Below are 18,877 nucleotides of genomic sequence, written 5' to 3' on the forward strand. Positions count from 1 at the left end.
ACACTTTTTAAAAACGTATTACTTCAAAATTCTACAGTAAAATGAATTGATCTTTATTGTGAGCTTATAGTAGGTCTCTGTGAACTGATCTGAGAGGGTTTGATCACCTACCAATCTGAAACGTCCCTTTTACTTCAGTCTTAAGACGAAATAAAATATTAACATTTTGGTGTCAGACTTCCTCTGTGAAATGAACCGTTATGAATCTACACATTTAAAAATATATATTTATGGTTAGATTTATAACAACAATAATAATATAGTTTCTTAAAAGATGTTTTAGTAAATGTGTTTATTTGGTTTACTACTTTATAGTGTCTCTATAAACTTGATTGATTTTGCCATTATTTAAATGTAAAGGGTTATAAAAACGTTTTTCCTGTACACTCATAAATACTGTCAATTGTTGTGTTTGTTGTGTTCCTTGTTTATTTAAAATGATGGTTTAGTATGAAAGTGAAGGAGCTTTTTCTGCTGCTGTTTATGTGCATCTAGATGAAGCGAGATTTCAGGAAGAGCTGCTGCTTAACCGCAGTGTGAAAACCTTCAACTAACCACTGACTTGGAGTACGTTTACATGGACAGCAGTAACCTAATTACTGAACCTACTCTGAGTAAGACAATATTGTGATTAAGGTGTTTACATGGGTTACTTTTAGAATATTCCTTTCATGTTTTATAGAACACAGATTGATTAACGGCACACGTCATTACATCTCCACGCCATCCCCTCCAGAATTTCACGTATCGACATACAGTACGTCTTCGTTATGGGACCGTATAGTTTTGGGTGTTTTTATTTTTAATTTTACAAAAGCATTAAATGCAGTTAATCATTGGTCATGCTGTCCGTGCAAATAGACAACTGCTTGAAGCCGTGGGCTGCGTCCCAAACCGCGTACTTCCCTACTGTATAGCAGCTGTAATACATGTATTTCTCCCACTACAGGACTATAGTAGTCATGTAAGCGGTTTGGGACGCAGCCGTGCTCTCTTGTTTGTCGGAAAACAGTTGATCACTGCCGTGTGTGATCGTGTCCTGTCGCAAAATGCGGTGAAAACTCTCACACGACGTTAATAATGTGATTAAGGTGTTTACATGTCTGTAATACATGTCGATAACGCGACTAAAACAGGTATTAAAACAGTACTTCGAGTACGACTTTAATCAGATTAAGATAATTAAAATTGCGGTTTACATGGTAGTTTCTTAAGCAGTTGTCTTTATCGGGTTAATGTTGGATAATTGTTGTCCATGTAAATGCAGTTTATTTCTTTATACTTGAGTCCAAGCTGAAAATAAACCTCTCTGAACCGCTCCACTGTGAAGGTGTTCTGTCTGAACCACCGCCCTGCTGCAGGGAAGATGACTTCAGTTCCGGGGAAGTGACGCAGTTTTCTTACTGCTCTTTTTACACCAGTAAAATAAAATATAAAGTCGTTTCTGTTAAAGAAATAACTTACTTTTATTCAGCAGTCGATGTTGTGTAACATTAATATCACCGTTTCTGCCTGGTGTTGCGGTTTTTCTGCTTTTCCAACAGAGGCACAATGGAGTCGAGTCTGAGAGAGAAACTCTTTCACTTTCCGTAAAACTGATTCTCTACCCGTGACGTGTCGCTCCGCCCCCTACCGGCTGAAGCCTGCAGAACGGGGCGGTATGAGATTCATTTACCCTCAAAAGTATTGTATTAAGCGTGAATCAAACATTTAAAAACACACGAAAAATTATATTGCACAAAACTGAAACATGAATTTAAAGTTTTCTGAACCGCACACGAAATCGTTTTCCTTGGTTATATTACGGTGTTTTTGTGATCTCTGACAATTTCTGATCATGTTTTCTTTTTTTGAACGCTTGCGCTGTTTTTCCCTTCGCGCTTATTATTATTATTATTATTATTATTATTATTATTATTATTATTATTATTATTATTATTATTATTATTATATAATCACATCCGCATTCTCCGGTTGTTTTTCCAAAAGCCGCAGTTTCATGTAAATGAGGGCGGGCTTTAGCGTCACCATTGGTGCACTACAGCTCCTCCTCCCGCCAATCAGTCGAAGAGGGGAGGTGACGTCACTCCCCTGCGACTCATGGCTGTTGTGTTGACGGTTGAAGAAAGGTGGATAACCATCAGGCGGTAAATCCCGGACAGTTACAGGTGATTTAACATCAATATATAGTTAGTGGATGACAGAAGACATGTCTGTTCTGTGGATTTTGGCTTGGGTGCGAGGAATTAAATGATGGCTTTAAATTGTTTCGATAGTTTCAGAACATTTTGTGTATATTCACAGACAGTGCTAAGGCTGCTTTTAGAGAGACTTTTATCACGACTACAGGAAGACATGCAGCGCGTGCCTCTGGACCTGGATTATTTATATTTGATCTGCACAAATAGCATGATATTGATTAGTTCACACACACGCATCGTGAACATATGCTTCAAGAGGCAGTGCAATGTCTTTCAAACCTGTCTTCTGTTCTTTCTAACCGACTGGACACAAGATTTCCCTCATCAGTTGTGAATGAAATGTCTGCACCAACGGGACGTCCCACACTCCTCGTGTCTGAGCAGCACCTTAGGTGATTGACTGAAGTTGGTCTGGCTGTACCTTGCATTTAAAAACTGTTTGGTATCAACACGAACACTTGAACGGAGAATGCAGTAGTTTGGCTTTACAGTGAGGGGAACATACAGTCACCTGACAGATGAAGAGTTAGACAATCTTGTGGCTACAATCAAAACATCACCACACTCAGGTTACAGAATGATAAGAGGACACTTGAAAGCTCTTGGTCATCTTGTTATTGTATTGGTAAAGACTAATTTTTACTATAAAATACTATTTGTGTTAAAGTACACTGATTTTACATCCAAATTCATAAATGTAAATGTAACAGGTTTGGAAAGTATTTCATACATTTAATATAGTGCACTCATATAAAGGTTTAAGGTTTAGTGACATTTTGTCTCATGCCCTCTCTATAATGTTGTACAGTAAATTACAGAGAAACTAGGGATGTCACGAGAACCGATACTTCGGTACCAAGTCGGTACCAACATTCTTAAAAGGTGTCGGTACTTGTTTTTCTTCAGTAGTGTAAGTACCGGTGGTACTGTAGGTAACGTGGTTGCAATTCTTCCAGACCTGATGGGGGCAGCAAATATGCGCAAGTGTTTTACTCGGTCCACAAGTGGTGAAGAAGAACGCCTACAAGCACACGGGAAACACTACAGAAGTTTAGGTCCGCCGCGACTCGTTGAGAGGAAAGGTGGTATGGAATTTGGAAATACTTCGCATTCGAGGCGGATGACGACGAACATATAATTTATGCTCTGAAGCCGGTGTGTCACCGATGCTATCATTCTTTTCAAACAAAGTGAGGAAACACCTGGAATTTGGCGACGCTCCTGAAAGACGGTCCTATATCATGTTTGTATGAGGCAGCTGGCATTGTAACCGTGAAACCAGCTAACGTTACGCTCCATGTAATTGAGTTCTAGTGAAAGTGCACAGAGTAGAGGTGTAACAGACGGACACTGGAAGAGGGATATACTGTGTCATGGCCAAAGCCTTAATGACCTGGTGGAGGTAATGTGAGAGACAAACTATAGTCTGGTCAATGTTATACGTTTAGTCTGTGAACAAGAGAGACAAGTCAGTCATGTGTTCATCTACACTGTGATTAACGCAGGAATATTATAGAATATTAAATACTGTAATTACAACATGTGCAGTCCTGGTACTAGTGATGCTTTCAGTGATGTACTCACTTTTGTTGCCAGCGGTTTAGACATTAATGGCAGTGTGTTGAGTTATTTTGAGGGGACAGCAAATTTACACTGTTACACAAGCTGTACACTCACTACTTTACATTGTAGCAAAGTGTCATTTCTTCAGTGTCGTCACATGAAAAGATATCATCAAATATTTACAACAATGTGAGGGGTGTACTCACTTTTGTGAGATACTGTATATATATACTGTTACGATACCTTCTTGGAGGCAAGCTCGGACACACAGGACTTGAATGCGAGGATCAGGTGGAAGACGAAACATGGAAGACAGCAGTAGGTCAGGCGATCGGGCGAACAATCCAGACTGGGCTAGCCAGGGAAACGTAATCCAAATACAGGCGATAAATCCAAAAACCGTAGAATTCCAAAACGCAGAGAAAGGTTTGGTGAACGTCAGAGCTAAGGCTGCTGAGCATTTACTTCGCGAGGCGCTGAAGTTAACGAGGCCCTTTATAACCTATGATGAAGCGCAGGCGTTAGCACTCTGTACTCTGGCGAACGTGAGCGCGTGCATGGCCGGGAACTGTAGTTCTCGTCGGCCATGTTTGTAGTTGGCACTGCATTCTGGGAACTGTAGTTGTGAGTTCGCCACAACGTGACAGAGCTCCCCCCAAAGGGCTCACCCCTGGAGCTTTTTCAGCGCCTCCTGGGCGGTTGGGGTCCAAAGGAGCCGCCTAGGGTTGCCATACAGGAGGGACGTCAGGGGTTGTGTTATCTTACTGAAGTCTCGAATGAACCATCGGTAAAAGTTCGCAAAGCCAAGGTACCGTTGCAACTCCCTGACGGTTAAAGGCGTGGACCATTCCACCACCGCTTGGATTTTGCGCTGGTCCATGGTCACCCTCTTCTGGCTAATGATGTATCCTAGGAAGGAGATTGTGTGTTGGTGGAACTCACACTTCTCGACCTTTACATAAAGTTGATGTTGCAACAACACCTGCCGGACATGGTTGATATGCTCTTCCAGGGATGCCGAATACACCAGGATGTGGTCGATGTATGCGTTGACTCTCCTCCCTAACATGTCTCTCAGGACATCATTAATTAGACTCTAGAACACCAAGGGGGCATTAGTGAGCCCATACGGCATGACCAAGTATTCGTAGTGCCCAGAGGTGGTGCTAAAAGCCGTCTTCCACTCATCCCCCTACCGGATGCGGACCAGGTTGTACGCGCTACACAGGTCCAGCTTCGTGAAAATGGTCACGGATCTTAACTGTTCAAGGGCTGCCGGAACTAGTGGCATGTGATACTGGTACTTGACTGTCACTTGGTTTAGTTCCCGGTAGTTGACACACGGTCGTAGGCCCCCTCCTTTCTTTTCCACAAAGAAGAACCCGGCGGACGTGGGGGACATGGAGGGTCTAATGTACCCTTGTTGGAGGGCCTCCTGAATGTGTTCCTAAATGGCTTGGTGTTCAGCTTGGGAGAGAGGGTATACACGACCTCGAGGTGGACTGGCTCCGGGAAAGAGGTCAATGGTGTAGGGTCGTAGGGTCAGTGTGGTGGTAAACCGCTTGCTTTCCCCTTACTGAACACCTCGCTGGGGTCACGATATTCGGGAGGGACCGTGACTAGAACAGGAGACATGCCAAAGGGGCCGTTTAGGCAGTTGCTTAGGCAGTACGAGGACCTTTGGGTAACCTGCTTGTCCGTCCAAGAGATCTGGGGGTTGTGAAGCTCCAAAATTTTACAAAAATCTGAGGGGTGTACTCACTTTTGTGAGATACTGTATATATATTTAAATTCATTATATATGACCGTGTCTTGGAGTGTTTTATTCCTCTTATGCCACTGCAATATACCAGTGATAGTTCCTGTTCTCACTTATATTATAGTTTATATCATCTAGAAACAGTCGTTCCCTCACCAGGCTCTTTTTTTCTCTTTCTTGAAGTTAATAAGATGAAAATAATGCAGCTTTTCATGTTACAGAGAAAGCGCAAAGCGTAAACTTAGTTACACCTTTACCTCTGACACTGGAGACTCCTTCCATGAATTTCAAATAAACATCTCCTTACAGGAAACTTCACCATAATCAATGATTTACATGTTCTTTGTTGTCTTTTTCTGCATGTGTGTGTGTGTGTGTGTGCAGGATAATAACTTGGGCATGATGGGAGCCAGACTGAGTGAGATCTTTGAGCAGAAGTTACACATCGTCTTTAAGATCCAGTAGCGATTCTCCTGTTTCACAAACCCGATCGTCCGGTTTACTAGTAAAACCCAAAGATTTCAGATTTGTTTTGGGGGGAAGGGAGGAGGGGGTCAGACTAGTCAAAAGTCAAAGTATAAGTGGTTTTGCCACAGGAAAATATGAGTAGTGTTACTGTGTTACAAAATATACAAGCCAATCAGATTCCAACATGTAGATTTGGGAAGGGGCGGGCGTTTACTGTAGGGGGACATCTCAAATTTGTAGATTTACAGTGCCTGGATTTTCGTGCACAACAAGTACTTAATCAGTGTTACGAGAAAAGTGGGGTTTTTTTTTTTTTCCATTTATTAATATATTCAGTATGAGATATAGCATTATAGCACAGTTACTGCATAAAGCAACGTAATTTAATGCTTATATAATCTTCTGAACTGTGTGTGTGTGTGTTATGTTAAACACCCACCTTTGGGTAGAATACCTGTCTCCTGGAGTATTTGAGGATTTTGGAGTCATTTTAAGGAGCATTGTGCAGGTTAGGACATTTTTCAGAGAGAGGAAATCATGTCTACTGCATGAGAGGTCAATAAGAGTTGAAAACACACAGCGGTGTGACAGAACTTGAATATATCATTATATTTTACCTGTCTGTGTGTCCAGACTAAACTTTCTTCACTCTACATTCAGCTACTTTGATTTTTTTTTATTATTATTATTTTCACAGTCATTAATGTATGACTCATGGTAGATACTGAATAACATACCTCAGTGTTAGGAATCACTGGGACACAGATGTTCTCGTTCATCTCAGTGCCTTCGGCTAGTGTTGCTGCAGCATGTTGATGCAGTTCAGGATGAGTCATTTGGTTTACCAGTGCGTCTCATGTTTGACTGCAACCCCATGCGAACCCTCCCCGCCCTGATTTTTTTCTGTGTTTTCTTCTTAGTCTGTCATCTTATTAATCATGTTATGAGGTTAGCAAAACATGGTCCTGAGAAGTTTCTTTAAAAAGTGTTTTTGTTTTTTTTATTAACATTTCATGTTAATAAAAATGTATACAATTAGTGTTGTATTAACTGTACCAGTGGATGTTCATTGTAAATAGAATGTTAATTAAATGTGTTGATTTTACTGTTATGCATGGTCCTGGATCAGCTGAATAAAATTAAATCAAATCGTTTCTCAAATAGTGAAGCACAGTGCTTGTGTTAAGCCTGAAGTCGTTGCTTTAAGATTGTGTGAAAGATAGAAAAGGACAACAATGGAAAAGACAAAAAGAACAGAAGAGGACATGGGTCCATGGTAGAGAGAGGGAGGGAGGGAGGGAGGGACTTTTTGTTTAAACAGTTTTGTTTTTTATGTCTCGTAAAAACGCCCAATATTCAAATGTCAGCACAGACTGTTAGGGAGTTTCATTTTCATTTCTGACTCGCAGTGCTCAGAGCTTGCAGAGTATCTGCTCTGATAAACATTTCTAGCCACCGATATCTGTCTGTGAATGTTTCAGCTGGATTCTTTGGACATTATTTATCGTACTGGAGTCTGGCAGCGATCAGCCCTCACCCTGCAGCTGTGATACACACACTGACTGTAAGTCTCAAACAATCAAAGGAGCACTTTCTGTCTTGAGTAGCTTTAGCAGAAGGATTTTCCTGCAAAAAAGAATAATGGATCTTTTAAAATAAACTTAAAATGAATGGATATCTTTATCTTTTTATTCATTATTTATTAAACATCCTAAACGGCACTGTTTTAAAATGTTAGCTTAGAATATGCCTTTTTAAAAAAGAAAAATCTTACATTATTCCGATTTGGGAAAGAGGGGTCACACACAAATGATCTGTTAGAGCAGATATTGGAGTGTGTGTGTGTGTGTGTGTGTGTGTGTGTGTGTGTGTGTGTGTGTGTGTTTATGTAATTGTGACCAAAAGTTAGCATACTCCTTATAAATCTTTATACTGTTAACAATATAAGATGGATCATGAACCTCCCATGTTGTTGTTTATTTAGTTCTGTCCTGAATAATCTATTTCATGTAACAGATGTTATATATATATACACACACACACACACACATACAGATGAATTTATCAAAAATTACCCTGCTCAAAAGTTCACACACCCTTGATTATTAATCCTGTGTGTCATTACCTGGATGATCAGCGACATGATGTGTTTATGTTTTGAGAGAGTAGTTCATGAGTCCCTTGTTTGTCCTGAGCAGTTAAACTGTCCGCTGTTCTTCAGAAAAATCCTGCAAATTCTCTGCTTTTCCTACATATTTGACCCCTTTCCAGCAGTGACTATATGATGTTCAGATCCATCTTTTCACACTGAGGGACTCGTACACGACTATTACACAAGGTGCAAACGTTCACTGATGCTCAAGAAGGCAACACAAATACATTAAGATCCAGGGGGGTGTAAACTTTTGAACAGGATGATCGGTGTAAATTATTAGTATTTTGTCTTCTGGGAGACATGTAACTATCTTATTTAGCGTTTAAAGGGCAGGACTAATTGAAAAAAAAAAGATCTTTAAACAAATAATAATTTACACCTATCATCCTGCATTGCATCATTCGGCGAATCGCAGCACCAGAAAAAAGAATTTGCTAGCATTTTAAACATGACTATTTCTCGGAGATGTACATGATATTAATAAGCAATCTTCTTTACAATACTTTTTTTATGTGTTCTTAAGAATAGACTCTGAACATGAAATGAATTATGGGGTTTTCTTTTTTTTAAATCAGGAAATGATGCCAGCCAATGAGTCTAAAATGTGGTTTTCCTGCACTGTGATGTTAGTGCAGCTGGGTGTTTGAAAGATGCAAAAAAAGAAAAGAGAAGATGATGCTAACAAGAGTCACTCACTCAACCTGAAAGTGTTTCCTTCCTGGTCTTAACGTCTCTTTATGATGATATCTGAAACCTACTGGTACAGACTTAATAGATTTATTCGACACAATTCAGAGGGCTTGTGGGATAATTTTTTAAAGGGTAATGTATCATTTACATAATTAAGCAACCGCTGCAAGGTTGTGGTGAAATAATCATTCATTTAAGTTGAACAGATTGTCCTGTGCTTATATTTGTGCTTTGCATAGTGGGGTGGGGTGGGGTGGGGCTTCTCTACCACCACAAGTGTGTTGACCCAGTGGAGATGAGAGAGTGATGTAGCCAATTCAGAGATGGGGATTATTAAGGGGCCATGATAGAGAAGGGCCAATGGGGGAATTTCACCTGGACACAATTTTACCATAAGTGTCTTGGGATTTTTAATGACCACAGAGGACCTCAGTTTAACGTTGGTGCTGTTTTTACAGTATAGTGTCCCCTTCACTATACTGGGGCATTGAGCCCCACACAGTCCACACGGTGAGCGCCCCCTGCTGGCCGCACTAATACCACGTTCAGCAGAAACCTTAGTTTTCCCCAGGAGGTCTCCTGATGGGAATGCTTATATCATGTACTCTCTTATATTATGAACTGCTATTAAGACACCTTAGATACGGGGAATACTGGGTTATAGCTTCTGTTTGTGTGTCTCTGTGCTGTCAAATACCTATGATGAATGTATTCATTTAATTATCTCTTTGAATCAGCTGATCAAATGCCATCTTTTATTATAGCTGACACATGTATTTTCTATATCTTGAAAAGACTTATTTTCATAGTGCGCTGTGTGTTTTGTCTAAATCTGTCTTGCACCTTCAAAAGTAGAAACAAACCCGCCTACGCAATGCTGTTATCAATGTGTATAAATACTCCTGTTCTAGACAAAATAAACGGGAAGGCATGTGTCAGTGTGTTCATTTAGACTCCTCCAGGCGCCTGAACACTCCTCGGTAAAACACACATGGCACAGAACTAAGAGTTAGAAGTAAAAAGGCATGACGGAGGACATAATCTGAGATTCCTTAAATGTAACATCTCCCATCCAGGTGCTGGCCACACTCAACCCTGCTTAGTATGAATGGGAAACCAGTTGAGAACTGCAAGAAGATACAGCTCTGGCAGAGTTCTTAATCCATTCTATTTTTAGAGCTGCTTTTATGTTCTCGCCTTATGCCTTACGCTAGAAAAGATTTACATCATTATTTATGCTATATTCACAACGGACTACCTACCATATTGTCATTGTGTTACATTAACCAGTATTATTAACAAAGCCACATAAGACAGAGCATTTTTTCCCCACATGTATCCGTAAATGGAATCAGAACTGTGAACATTCAACATTACTAACGATTGACATAGTGAGTTTTTTGGAAGGAGTCTCCAGTGTCAGTGCTTTGTAGCAGTCAGTGGTGAAACTGTAACTTGTTAAAAGTACTGATCCCAGTTTGATGTTTCTGTTCAGAAGGTGAGCAAGGAGTCAGACACGGATGAGGGGGCAGATTCTGGGAGTTATAAAGACTCGGACTTCCTGAGTGAGGAAGGGCCTTTAAAGCTCAGCAATCGAGGGAGGAAGTGGAAGAAGATGAGACAGAGCTCTAGGAAGAGCAGGAGGAAAAGACCCAGAAGAAGTAAGTCAGTGCAAGAACTGTTTTTATTAGAACGAGATGGGGGTTGTGTGTGTGCTTGTACTTTGGTGTCTTCTCGTCACTTTCCCCATGAAAGCATGAGGAGCTTCCCTGGAGGTTCTCCTGTAGGAACCTGATCAACACGAGTGGTGAAATCCAAGGGAACAAATTAGTAAACATTTCATAAGTTGCTGAAATGCGCGAGGTATTGGAATTACGATTAAATAAAGAGCAAATGTTCACGATGACTTTAATCTTCAGTCAAACTACAAACTAGTTTAAACTCGAACATCCTCACAGGACGACGCTGAAATCACACACAACACAAGCAGCGGTGTAGTTTCCTGAGGCTGAGTCTCTAATGTCCTTCCACACTACTCCTTAGGGCACTAGGTAGTGCGTTCAGCTCCGTTACGTCGTACCCTATCTAGGGCGCAAACGAAGTGAATGGGTAGCCATTTGAAACCCCGCCCCTATACAAGATGGCGGATTTGGCTCGGCTCACCGCGAAGAAACGGAAGCGACAAGTAAAAGTTATTACGGGTAAATAATTAAAACATATTAACGTGCTTTTAAAATGATGTTAAAGCACTTCTGCTTTTGAAAAAAAAAAGTTATTTTGAAAAGAGTAGGCAATTTTGTCGGACTACAGCAAAATAATAATAATAATAATAACAATAAACAAAATACTTCAGTCACTGCCGGGAAATGAAACTCAGTGCTAATTGTAGCCACGCCCACATGTCCCGGTTCGGTTCGCATAGTACCTGGGTAAGCCGTGTAAACTCAGTACGGGTACCTGGAATCAAAATATGCGTTTCAGAGCTTTTTATAACTGTCCCTTAGTGTCATGGATAGCAATATGATCGTATATGTTGAATAATAATTATAATTATAATAATTTTATGCAAAGCTATAGGGACATACTTGTCTTGATTTTATAGTTTGTCACTTCTGGGGAATTAATTTTTTTTTAACAAAAAATTAATGACTCATTCTGTACCAGTCTTGTGTTCATCCAATTAAACATTCTCTAGAGTGTATATGTCCCACCCCCAGGGGTGTGCCCTGCTGTACAGTATCAGATCTTTAACAGTAAACATGATTCACATGTGGGTTTTGGGGTGTCATATGGACCGAGAACACGCTTCCCTTTACGTCCTCATGCACCATCGTGGCTTCTCCATCAGAAAGAGCGTGAACTTCAACTTTGTTTCAGTATGAAGTATGTGGTCCTGAAATCTGCCCCAGGCAGGCTCCTGGATTGTTAGTAAGGACTGAAAGTAGAGACCTTTTTTTTATTTATTGAAATCTGTTTATTTGTAATCATTATTCTTTATCTTCCTCTACACAGTACGTCACCTCTCTGGAAGGCCAGTCGTGCCTAAAAATCCCAAGCATTGCAGTCGCTTATGCTTTATGTCGCTCGGCATCATTCTGACCTGCGAACACGAGCGCTTAACTTGCAAATAAAAAGTCGTTCTATAGGGTCCCGTGTCTCTGTATTGGTCAAATCCGTTACCACACATGCAGCTCTTTTCATTATCGATGCGTTGTCATTTAGAAACATTATTGCAAATATTTAATTGGGCTCAGACACGTTGTATCTGCTAGTCTTTTCAGCAGTTAAAACTATTTGCCTACTTAGACACAGGTTTTAGCATTTCTTGCTGTTCCAGATTATGGCTTGACATATAATCTGTAGGATAACACAAAGCTTTGTGAGATTAAATCCCTAATTAGAGCTTTAAAAGGTGACCCAGGCGCACGTGATCACTTGGCTTTGTTGTCCTGCTGCATTGATCATGATGATGATGTTTTTTTTCTACAGGTCCCTCCGTCCATCAGGAACTGGGAGAGAAACTCAAAATGAAACCCAGGTTTCCTGTCACATGTGGAAATAAGGAAGGCATCCTACACAAAGATAGGCTTAGCAAAAGTAAGTTTTACTACAGTTAATTATTTGTATTTATTTAGTGCCTAAACAAATTTATTCAGAGTGAGAATCTCTGTCAAGTAAAGAGTGCAGCAATTGAGGGTTTGAGGTCTTTAACTCTTTTCTTACCTTAAACCCACACTAGTCCAAAACCTTAATTATGGCTCTTTTCCACTGCACGGTACGACTCGACTCGGCTCGCTGTACGTTTGCGAGCGTGCTTTCCCGCTGCGGTTTAGTGCCGCCTCAACGTGTGTGCCATCTTGCACTCGTCTTCACGCAGGAATTACGCTGTATTATCGAAGCCACGTACAAATACACACTCAGGCCATTGTGCCACAAGTGAACCATCAGTGTGCACACATAAAGAAGCTGAACCAAAGTGACTTTAGTAGGCCACATTCAAGAAGAAGAAAGGGGAAGGAGGTGAACAGGGTCTTTGTCTGTAATTAAAATCATGTTCTTATGTGGCAGAAGCTCCACATAAACGGATTAAAAGCATGTGATGGTTGAAATGGTTTCAGTAATGAGTTGTTAATGGAATATTTATGGAAGGAGTCTCCAGTATCAGCCATTTGTAACGGTCTGAGATAAAGCTGTAGCTTCAGGACCTATGAGGGGTTTATTTTTCCTTTTTTCTCTCATTAAGGTCATAGCTGCTGTAGTGTGTCATTCTTTAGTAAACAGAAAATATCAGGTATAAAAGGAAGGAAAGACATCGGGACAAGCTGTTATTATGACGATAACTTATGTTTTTGTGCTGTTTTATTTACACAAACTTTAATCGTTACTCTATATGCAAAGTATTATTTGTGGACATTGTTTCCATCAGCATCACCTGTTTTGTCTTCAGTTCACGATGTGGGGATGTATCATATATTTTCTAAATGTGGTATACAACGTTTAACCTACAGACTTCTCTCTTCCTGTACGTCTGCCTTTCTCTGTAGAACAGCCGTGCATCTTGTCTGATGGCCGGTGGTTCACCCCTAGTGAGTTCGAGAAGTTTGGAGGAAAGGAGAAAAACAAAAAGTGGAAGATTAGTATATTTTACAATCAGATTCCGCTGCAAACGTTTATACAGGTAAACATGTAAGACCTCGCACTCTCCGTCTATCCGCTCTCACGTCTACAGCACACAACTCCTCGCATAAACACTCTCCGGACGAAGACTGCCTGAACAACCCACAACAACATCCACTATATACAGTATCTCACAAAAGTGAGTACACCCCTCACATTTGTGTAAATATTTGATGATATCTTTTCATGTGACGACACTGAAGAAATGACACTTTGCTACAATGTAAAGTAGTGAGTGTACAGCTTGTGTAACAGTGTAAATTTGCTGTCCCCTCAAAATAACTCAACACACTGCCATTAATGTCTAAACCGTTGGCAACAAAAGTGAGTACACCCATAAGTGAAAATGTCCATAATTAGTCCAAAGTGTCAATATTTTGTGTGGCCACCATTATTTTCCAGCACTGCCTTAACCCTCTTGGGCATGGAGTTCACCAGAGCTTCACAGGTTGCCACTGGAGTCCTCTTCCACTCCTCCATGATGACATCACGGAGCTGGTGGACGTGCACTCACTACTTTACACTGTAGCACAGTGTCATTTCTTCAGTGCTGTCACATGAAAAGATATCATCAAATATTTACACAAATGTGAGGGGTGTACTGACTTTTGTGAGATACTGTATATAGCACACGACTCCTCTTTAATCGTTTGTCTGTGAAGTCGCTCTAATTGTTCTCTTTAATGTGTTGTTTGCAGGACGGCTTTCTTTCCGCTCTGTCGTTTAGAACGAAGCGCTCGCAGGATCACGAGGTACGGCACTTTTTATCGTGTTGCGTAATCATTCTCACCCTCTTCCTCTTTTAAAAAAAGGTTTTTTAGTAACACGTACAACACGGATCATTTGAACATGGCGGTTAAGTTTTCTGCACCTGGCGCCGCTGCTGTGTCATCATTTATCATACATTTTCATCATTTAAAAAAAAAAGAGAGAAATTTGTATTATTTGTGTATGTTCTTTCAGCCAGCGTGCAGGAAGAAGCTGATTAGGTGCAGAAGTGGTACCAGACGTGGCAAAAGTTAGTGTCTCTTATTTATTTGCTTCACTTCATTGCCCCTCCCCATACACACACACACAAACAAATACACATTTAACCAATACTGAAAAAACTCATTACAACTGAAAGCTTTTTTTTTTTTGTAGGTCGTCTGATATCGCGTTGTTAGAAGATAAGATTAGTTTTAAAATGTAGATGTAAATTTTTATGTTTGTGTCCTGTCATAAAACCTTCTGTGTCATTAATGCGTGTATTTGAGGACTAATCACACACGTGTCTTTATGTGCCTGTAGACAGTCACACGTCCAAGTCTGACAGCACCTCAGACTCGAGCTCGGAGTCTGATGATGATGACGTTTACTGCGATGATGATGATGATGATGACGACGTCGACGACGACGATGATGACGACGACGATGATGACGATGACGACGATGATGATGTTCGGGTCACTGAGAGCACGTTCAGCGGCAACTCTTTTAAAGTCAAGTGCTTATCAGGGAGAGGGGTTCTGCATGTGAACCGCTTTGCTAACGGTGTGTGTGTGTGTTTAACATTTAAAACAGCCCTTTTAATACATTGTGCCTTTCCAGTAATCACCTTTATCACCTCGACGACCAGTCTGTCGAGTGTTGATTCGGCACCGCTGGTCACAGCACACCTTCCATTCCTCTGTGGATCGTGCCCTCCTCATCCACGTTACTCCAACTGCGCTTCTAATATCGTCAATCCACCGTCTTGGAGGCCTTCCGAGTGGTCGTTTCCGCTCGCGCGGATACCACTCGACGACTTTGCGGGTCCACCGTGATGTGTCCAGCCCATCTGAGCTTGTTCCTTTTATATTCCGTGGTGACATCTCTCACGCCAGACCTCTCTCTGATCACCTCGCTTCTGATGTGCTCTCTCAATGATACTCATGGGTCTTTGCATGGCTCTTTGAGCTGTTACCAGCCTCTGCTCCTCTCTAGTCATTGTGGCCCAAGTTTCGCTTCCGTATAACATCGCAGGCAAAACTGTGCCATTGAAGAGATTGGCGCGGGTGGTCTTATCCAGTCTTCCCTTTAGCACATCCCTTATGCTGTTAAAGGCTTTCCATCTGGCCCTTACTCTACGCGAGATCTCCTTTTCCATGTCTCGACGCATGTTCACTTCCTGCCCCAGGTAGACGTATTTCTCCACCTCCTCTATTTCATCACCGCCAACCACCATTTGGCCTCCTGGAAAATTTGCAGACCGCACGTACTTCGTTTTCATGTGGTTCATTCTGAGGCCTATTGCAGAGCTTTTGCTGTCGTGCTCCGTCAGCATGGTCTGCAGCTGATCTGTGGTTTCGGCGATGAGCACGATGTCATCAGTAAAACGGAGGTGGGTCAGTAGCTCGCCGTCGATGTTCACGCCAGTCGACGTCTCTGATGATCTGCTCGAGACCGGCGGTGAATAGTTTCGGAGACATGGCGTCTCCTTGCTTCACGCCTTTTTCGACTGGTGCTTTTACGCGTGACGATAGCAGAGCTAGGTCGGTCGTATTTGCCTCTTGGAGCATTTGGATGTACTGCGCCTCGACCCCTTGTCTCTCCAGCGAGTTCAGCGCTGCATTTATCTCGACACTGTCGAAGGCCTTCTCGTAGACTACGAATGCGACGCACAGAGGCGTCCCGTACTCTTTCGCTCGCTCAACAATCGGGTCAGGATGAATGTGTGATCTATCGTTCTATAGTTCTTCTGGAAGCCTGCTTGCTCTCTTGGTTGCTGTTCATCTAGATGTTGTGATAATCTGTTCAGGATTACCTTCGTGAACAGCTTGTACACATGAGACAAGACAAGATAGTTCTTCAGATCTTCTCTTTCGCCGTTTTTGTATAGCAGGATGGTATTCGACTCTTTCCATTGTGAGGGGATGTTTCCCTCATCCAGATAGTGAGTGAATCGCTTGGCGAGGATTTTCCAGAGCTGCTCTCCGCCTGACTTCAGCATCTCAGACGTTACGCCATCTTTCCCTGGTGCTTTCCCAATATTCATCAAATGAATTAATCAATTTCCAGTAATTGAATACCGATGTAATACAGTACATAATCATATAATAGGACATCACTGTGATCTACACAAGGAATAAAACACCCTGTGTCATGATCTTACAGAACAATAATCAGCGACTGGGTGGTGTGAACTGATTATTTTCCAATAACAGCTCATCCTGAAGTGTTTTATTCATCTTTATTACAAAAAATTGTCAATGAGTACAATTCTTATTTATTAAATAGCTCGCATAGTGCTTTTTTTTAAAAATTAATCTTTAGTTACTCTTAATGGTTGTGGAATCTCTTGCTTAATGTTCCCGCTTACATTATAGCGGCTATAAACGGTCGTTCTCTCACCAAGTTAAAGAGCCCCCCCCCCCCCCCCCCCAAAAAAAAACCCCCCAACAACCTGTAAGTGCTATATATATATATATATATATATATATATATATATATATATATATATATATATATATATATATATATATATATAAAACCAATGCCTTCTGACCAATCAGGTTTGAGATCCCAACAGTGCTGTGGTATGAAGTTTTATTTATTTATTTATTCATTTTGATCACGTCCACGCTTTAAGGTGTAACCGTTAGCTCCCGTGTTTTAGAGACGTATGGAAAATGCATCAGGACGCATGACGCCTGGCTCACCCCCAAGGACTTCCTCGACCTGTACAAAGCCGACGGAAACTGGAGACGGGACATCAGATGCCAGGGGGTCCCTCTTGGAAAGCTCATAATGGTGAGGACTGATCTGGAATTCACCTGAACACCAGAATCTAAGACTTCAAATCAGTTCCAGATCTGAACGTATAATTCATATCTAAATGAAACATGGCCACCGTTAATCATACTAGGCGTGGCCAATTGAGACTTTTATTAAGAAAAGGCATCTGTTTTTAATTAAAGTTGACCTCCTTACTTTTTTTCACTTCCTGTTCGGGGCCACGTATATAACGGTGAATATAAAAGCTTTACGTTCATGATTATGTTCATCACTGTCGTGTTTGATGTTTATTCCAGGAGAGGACGTTGGAGCTTCATATGGTGAACTGTAAGTGTCCCATCTGCACGAGAGACCATCTTCATATGGTACGTCCTTCTGTTAGTTTTTTTATAACACCCGAAGCAGTTGATTAATTTTCTAGAGCAGCAGCTCTGACTGTAGTGCAGCTGCGAATCACAGGTTTATATCCGTGCGCTTGATCCGACACGTTAGCGTTTCTACGGTAACAACTTACACGGGGGCTCGCAGGGCGGACTCGCAGGGTGGACGCTCCACATAAATGGGTTTTAAAACGTGCGTAATTGCTGATGCGTTCGCGGTTTCTGTGAGGAGACGTTTAGTATTCGTTAACTTTAAAAGAGAGGGAAAATAAAGGGACGGCAGGATTGTAAGGGTATTAGATCATTATATCATATCGACCGTAAATAAAACACAGTAGATGCTGTATCATTGTGATCGTCTGCTTATAGGAAGCCTATGGTATAAATAAACTGGGGCGGGGTTAACGTTATTAAGCAGTTAAGATCTTCTTTTCTTTCTTTTTTGCCTTGCCTTTTTCTTAGCGTGTTCAGTGCTTTTTTCCCGTGTCATTCCACTTTATTACACATAACTTCATTTATGGACTTTAATGTTGTGAATTCTTTATATTTCTGGATTTCTCGAGTTAATACTGATGTCTGGTGAGAATTTCATGTGAATAACCTCATTGGAAATATATTTACTGAATACTTATTTCCTCCACTCTGTCTGTGTGTGTGTGTGTGTGTGTGTGTGTGTGTGTGTGTGTGTGTGTGTGTGTGTGTGTGTGTGTGTGTGTGTGTGTGTGTGTGTGTGTGTGTGTGTGTGTGTGTGTGTGTGTGTTTAACCCTAGCTGGATCAGAACAATGATGACGTCTGCTTTCAGTGCAACCGGGAAGGAGATCTGGTGTGTTGTGCCAAATGTCCACGTGCCTTCCATCATCACTGCCACACACCAGCTTTAAGAGACGACATGATCAGGTGAGAGAATCACACAGAGAAACAGGAGAGCGAGTAATATTGTAATGTTTAGAATGACATCGTTATAAAAAGCTTGAATCTTTAATTAATCTGTTGGTGTGTGTGCAGTGATGACTGGACCTGTTCCTTCTGCAAGAAGTCCCTTCCAGCTGCTCGTAATAAGAGCTTATGACCCGTCCTGAATGTTTAAACACGGTTACCGCTGTAACAGCAATGTGAATTACATACATTTCTTTAAAATCATTTTTGTAGGACAGGTTTTGGTGCGTATTGTTTACAAACATAATAAAGACTTTTTATTTTTACATTCTGCATATTTCGTAGCTGTTT

At 41.2% G+C, this 18,877-nt stretch overlaps 2 protein-coding genes across 57 annotated transcripts in view; one reads left to right on the top strand and one right to left on the bottom strand.

Annotated features, from left to right (window-relative positions):
• LOC100526730 (uncharacterized) overlaps window positions 1-1,615 on the bottom strand; it is a 192,078-nt gene extending 190,463 nt beyond the window's left edge. For 49 of the 50 annotated variants that reach the window (XM_053684655.1, XM_053684673.1, XM_053684674.1 and 46 more), the window contains exon 1: window positions 1,465-1,614. The gene's annotated coding sequence lies outside the window, so the exon portion shown is untranslated. Of the gene's footprint in view, window positions 1-1,464 lie in introns of all 50 variants that reach the window. The other variant, XM_053684700.1, reaches the window with a different exon arrangement.
• A 467-nt stretch (window positions 1,616-2,082) lies between these two features.
• Window positions 2,083-18,859, top strand: LOC108272836 (nucleolar transcription factor 1). 7 transcript variants are annotated; one of them, XM_053684709.1, is made up of 12 exons: window positions 2,083-2,168; window positions 7,473-7,555; window positions 10,332-10,497; window positions 12,326-12,433; window positions 13,381-13,514; window positions 14,212-14,265; window positions 14,477-14,531; window positions 14,804-15,046; window positions 17,151-17,284; window positions 17,566-17,634; window positions 18,420-18,547; window positions 18,656-18,859. In XM_053684709.1, the coding sequence occupies exons 3-12, from the start codon at window positions 10,452-10,454 to the stop codon at window positions 18,717-18,719; spliced, it is 1,035 nt and encodes a 344-aa protein (XP_053540684.1). In that variant the 5' UTR covers window positions 2,083-2,168; window positions 7,473-7,555; window positions 10,332-10,451; the 3' UTR covers window positions 18,720-18,859. The 7 variants fall into 7 exon arrangements, with proteins under 7 accessions (XP_053540684.1, XP_053540685.1, XP_017337117.1 ...); XM_053684710.1 differs by having other exon boundaries at window positions 10,335-10,497; XM_017481628.3 differs by lacking the exon at window positions 7,473-7,555 and having other exon boundaries at window positions 2,094-2,168.
• The last annotated feature ends 18 nt before the right edge of the window (window positions 18,860-18,877 follow it).

The sequence above is a fragment of the Ictalurus punctatus genome, chromosome 12 (assembly GCF_001660625.3).
Source record: "Ictalurus punctatus breed USDA103 chromosome 12, Coco_2.0, whole genome shotgun sequence".
NCBI classification, from domain to species: Eukaryota; Metazoa; Chordata; class Actinopteri; order Siluriformes; family Ictaluridae; genus Ictalurus; species Ictalurus punctatus.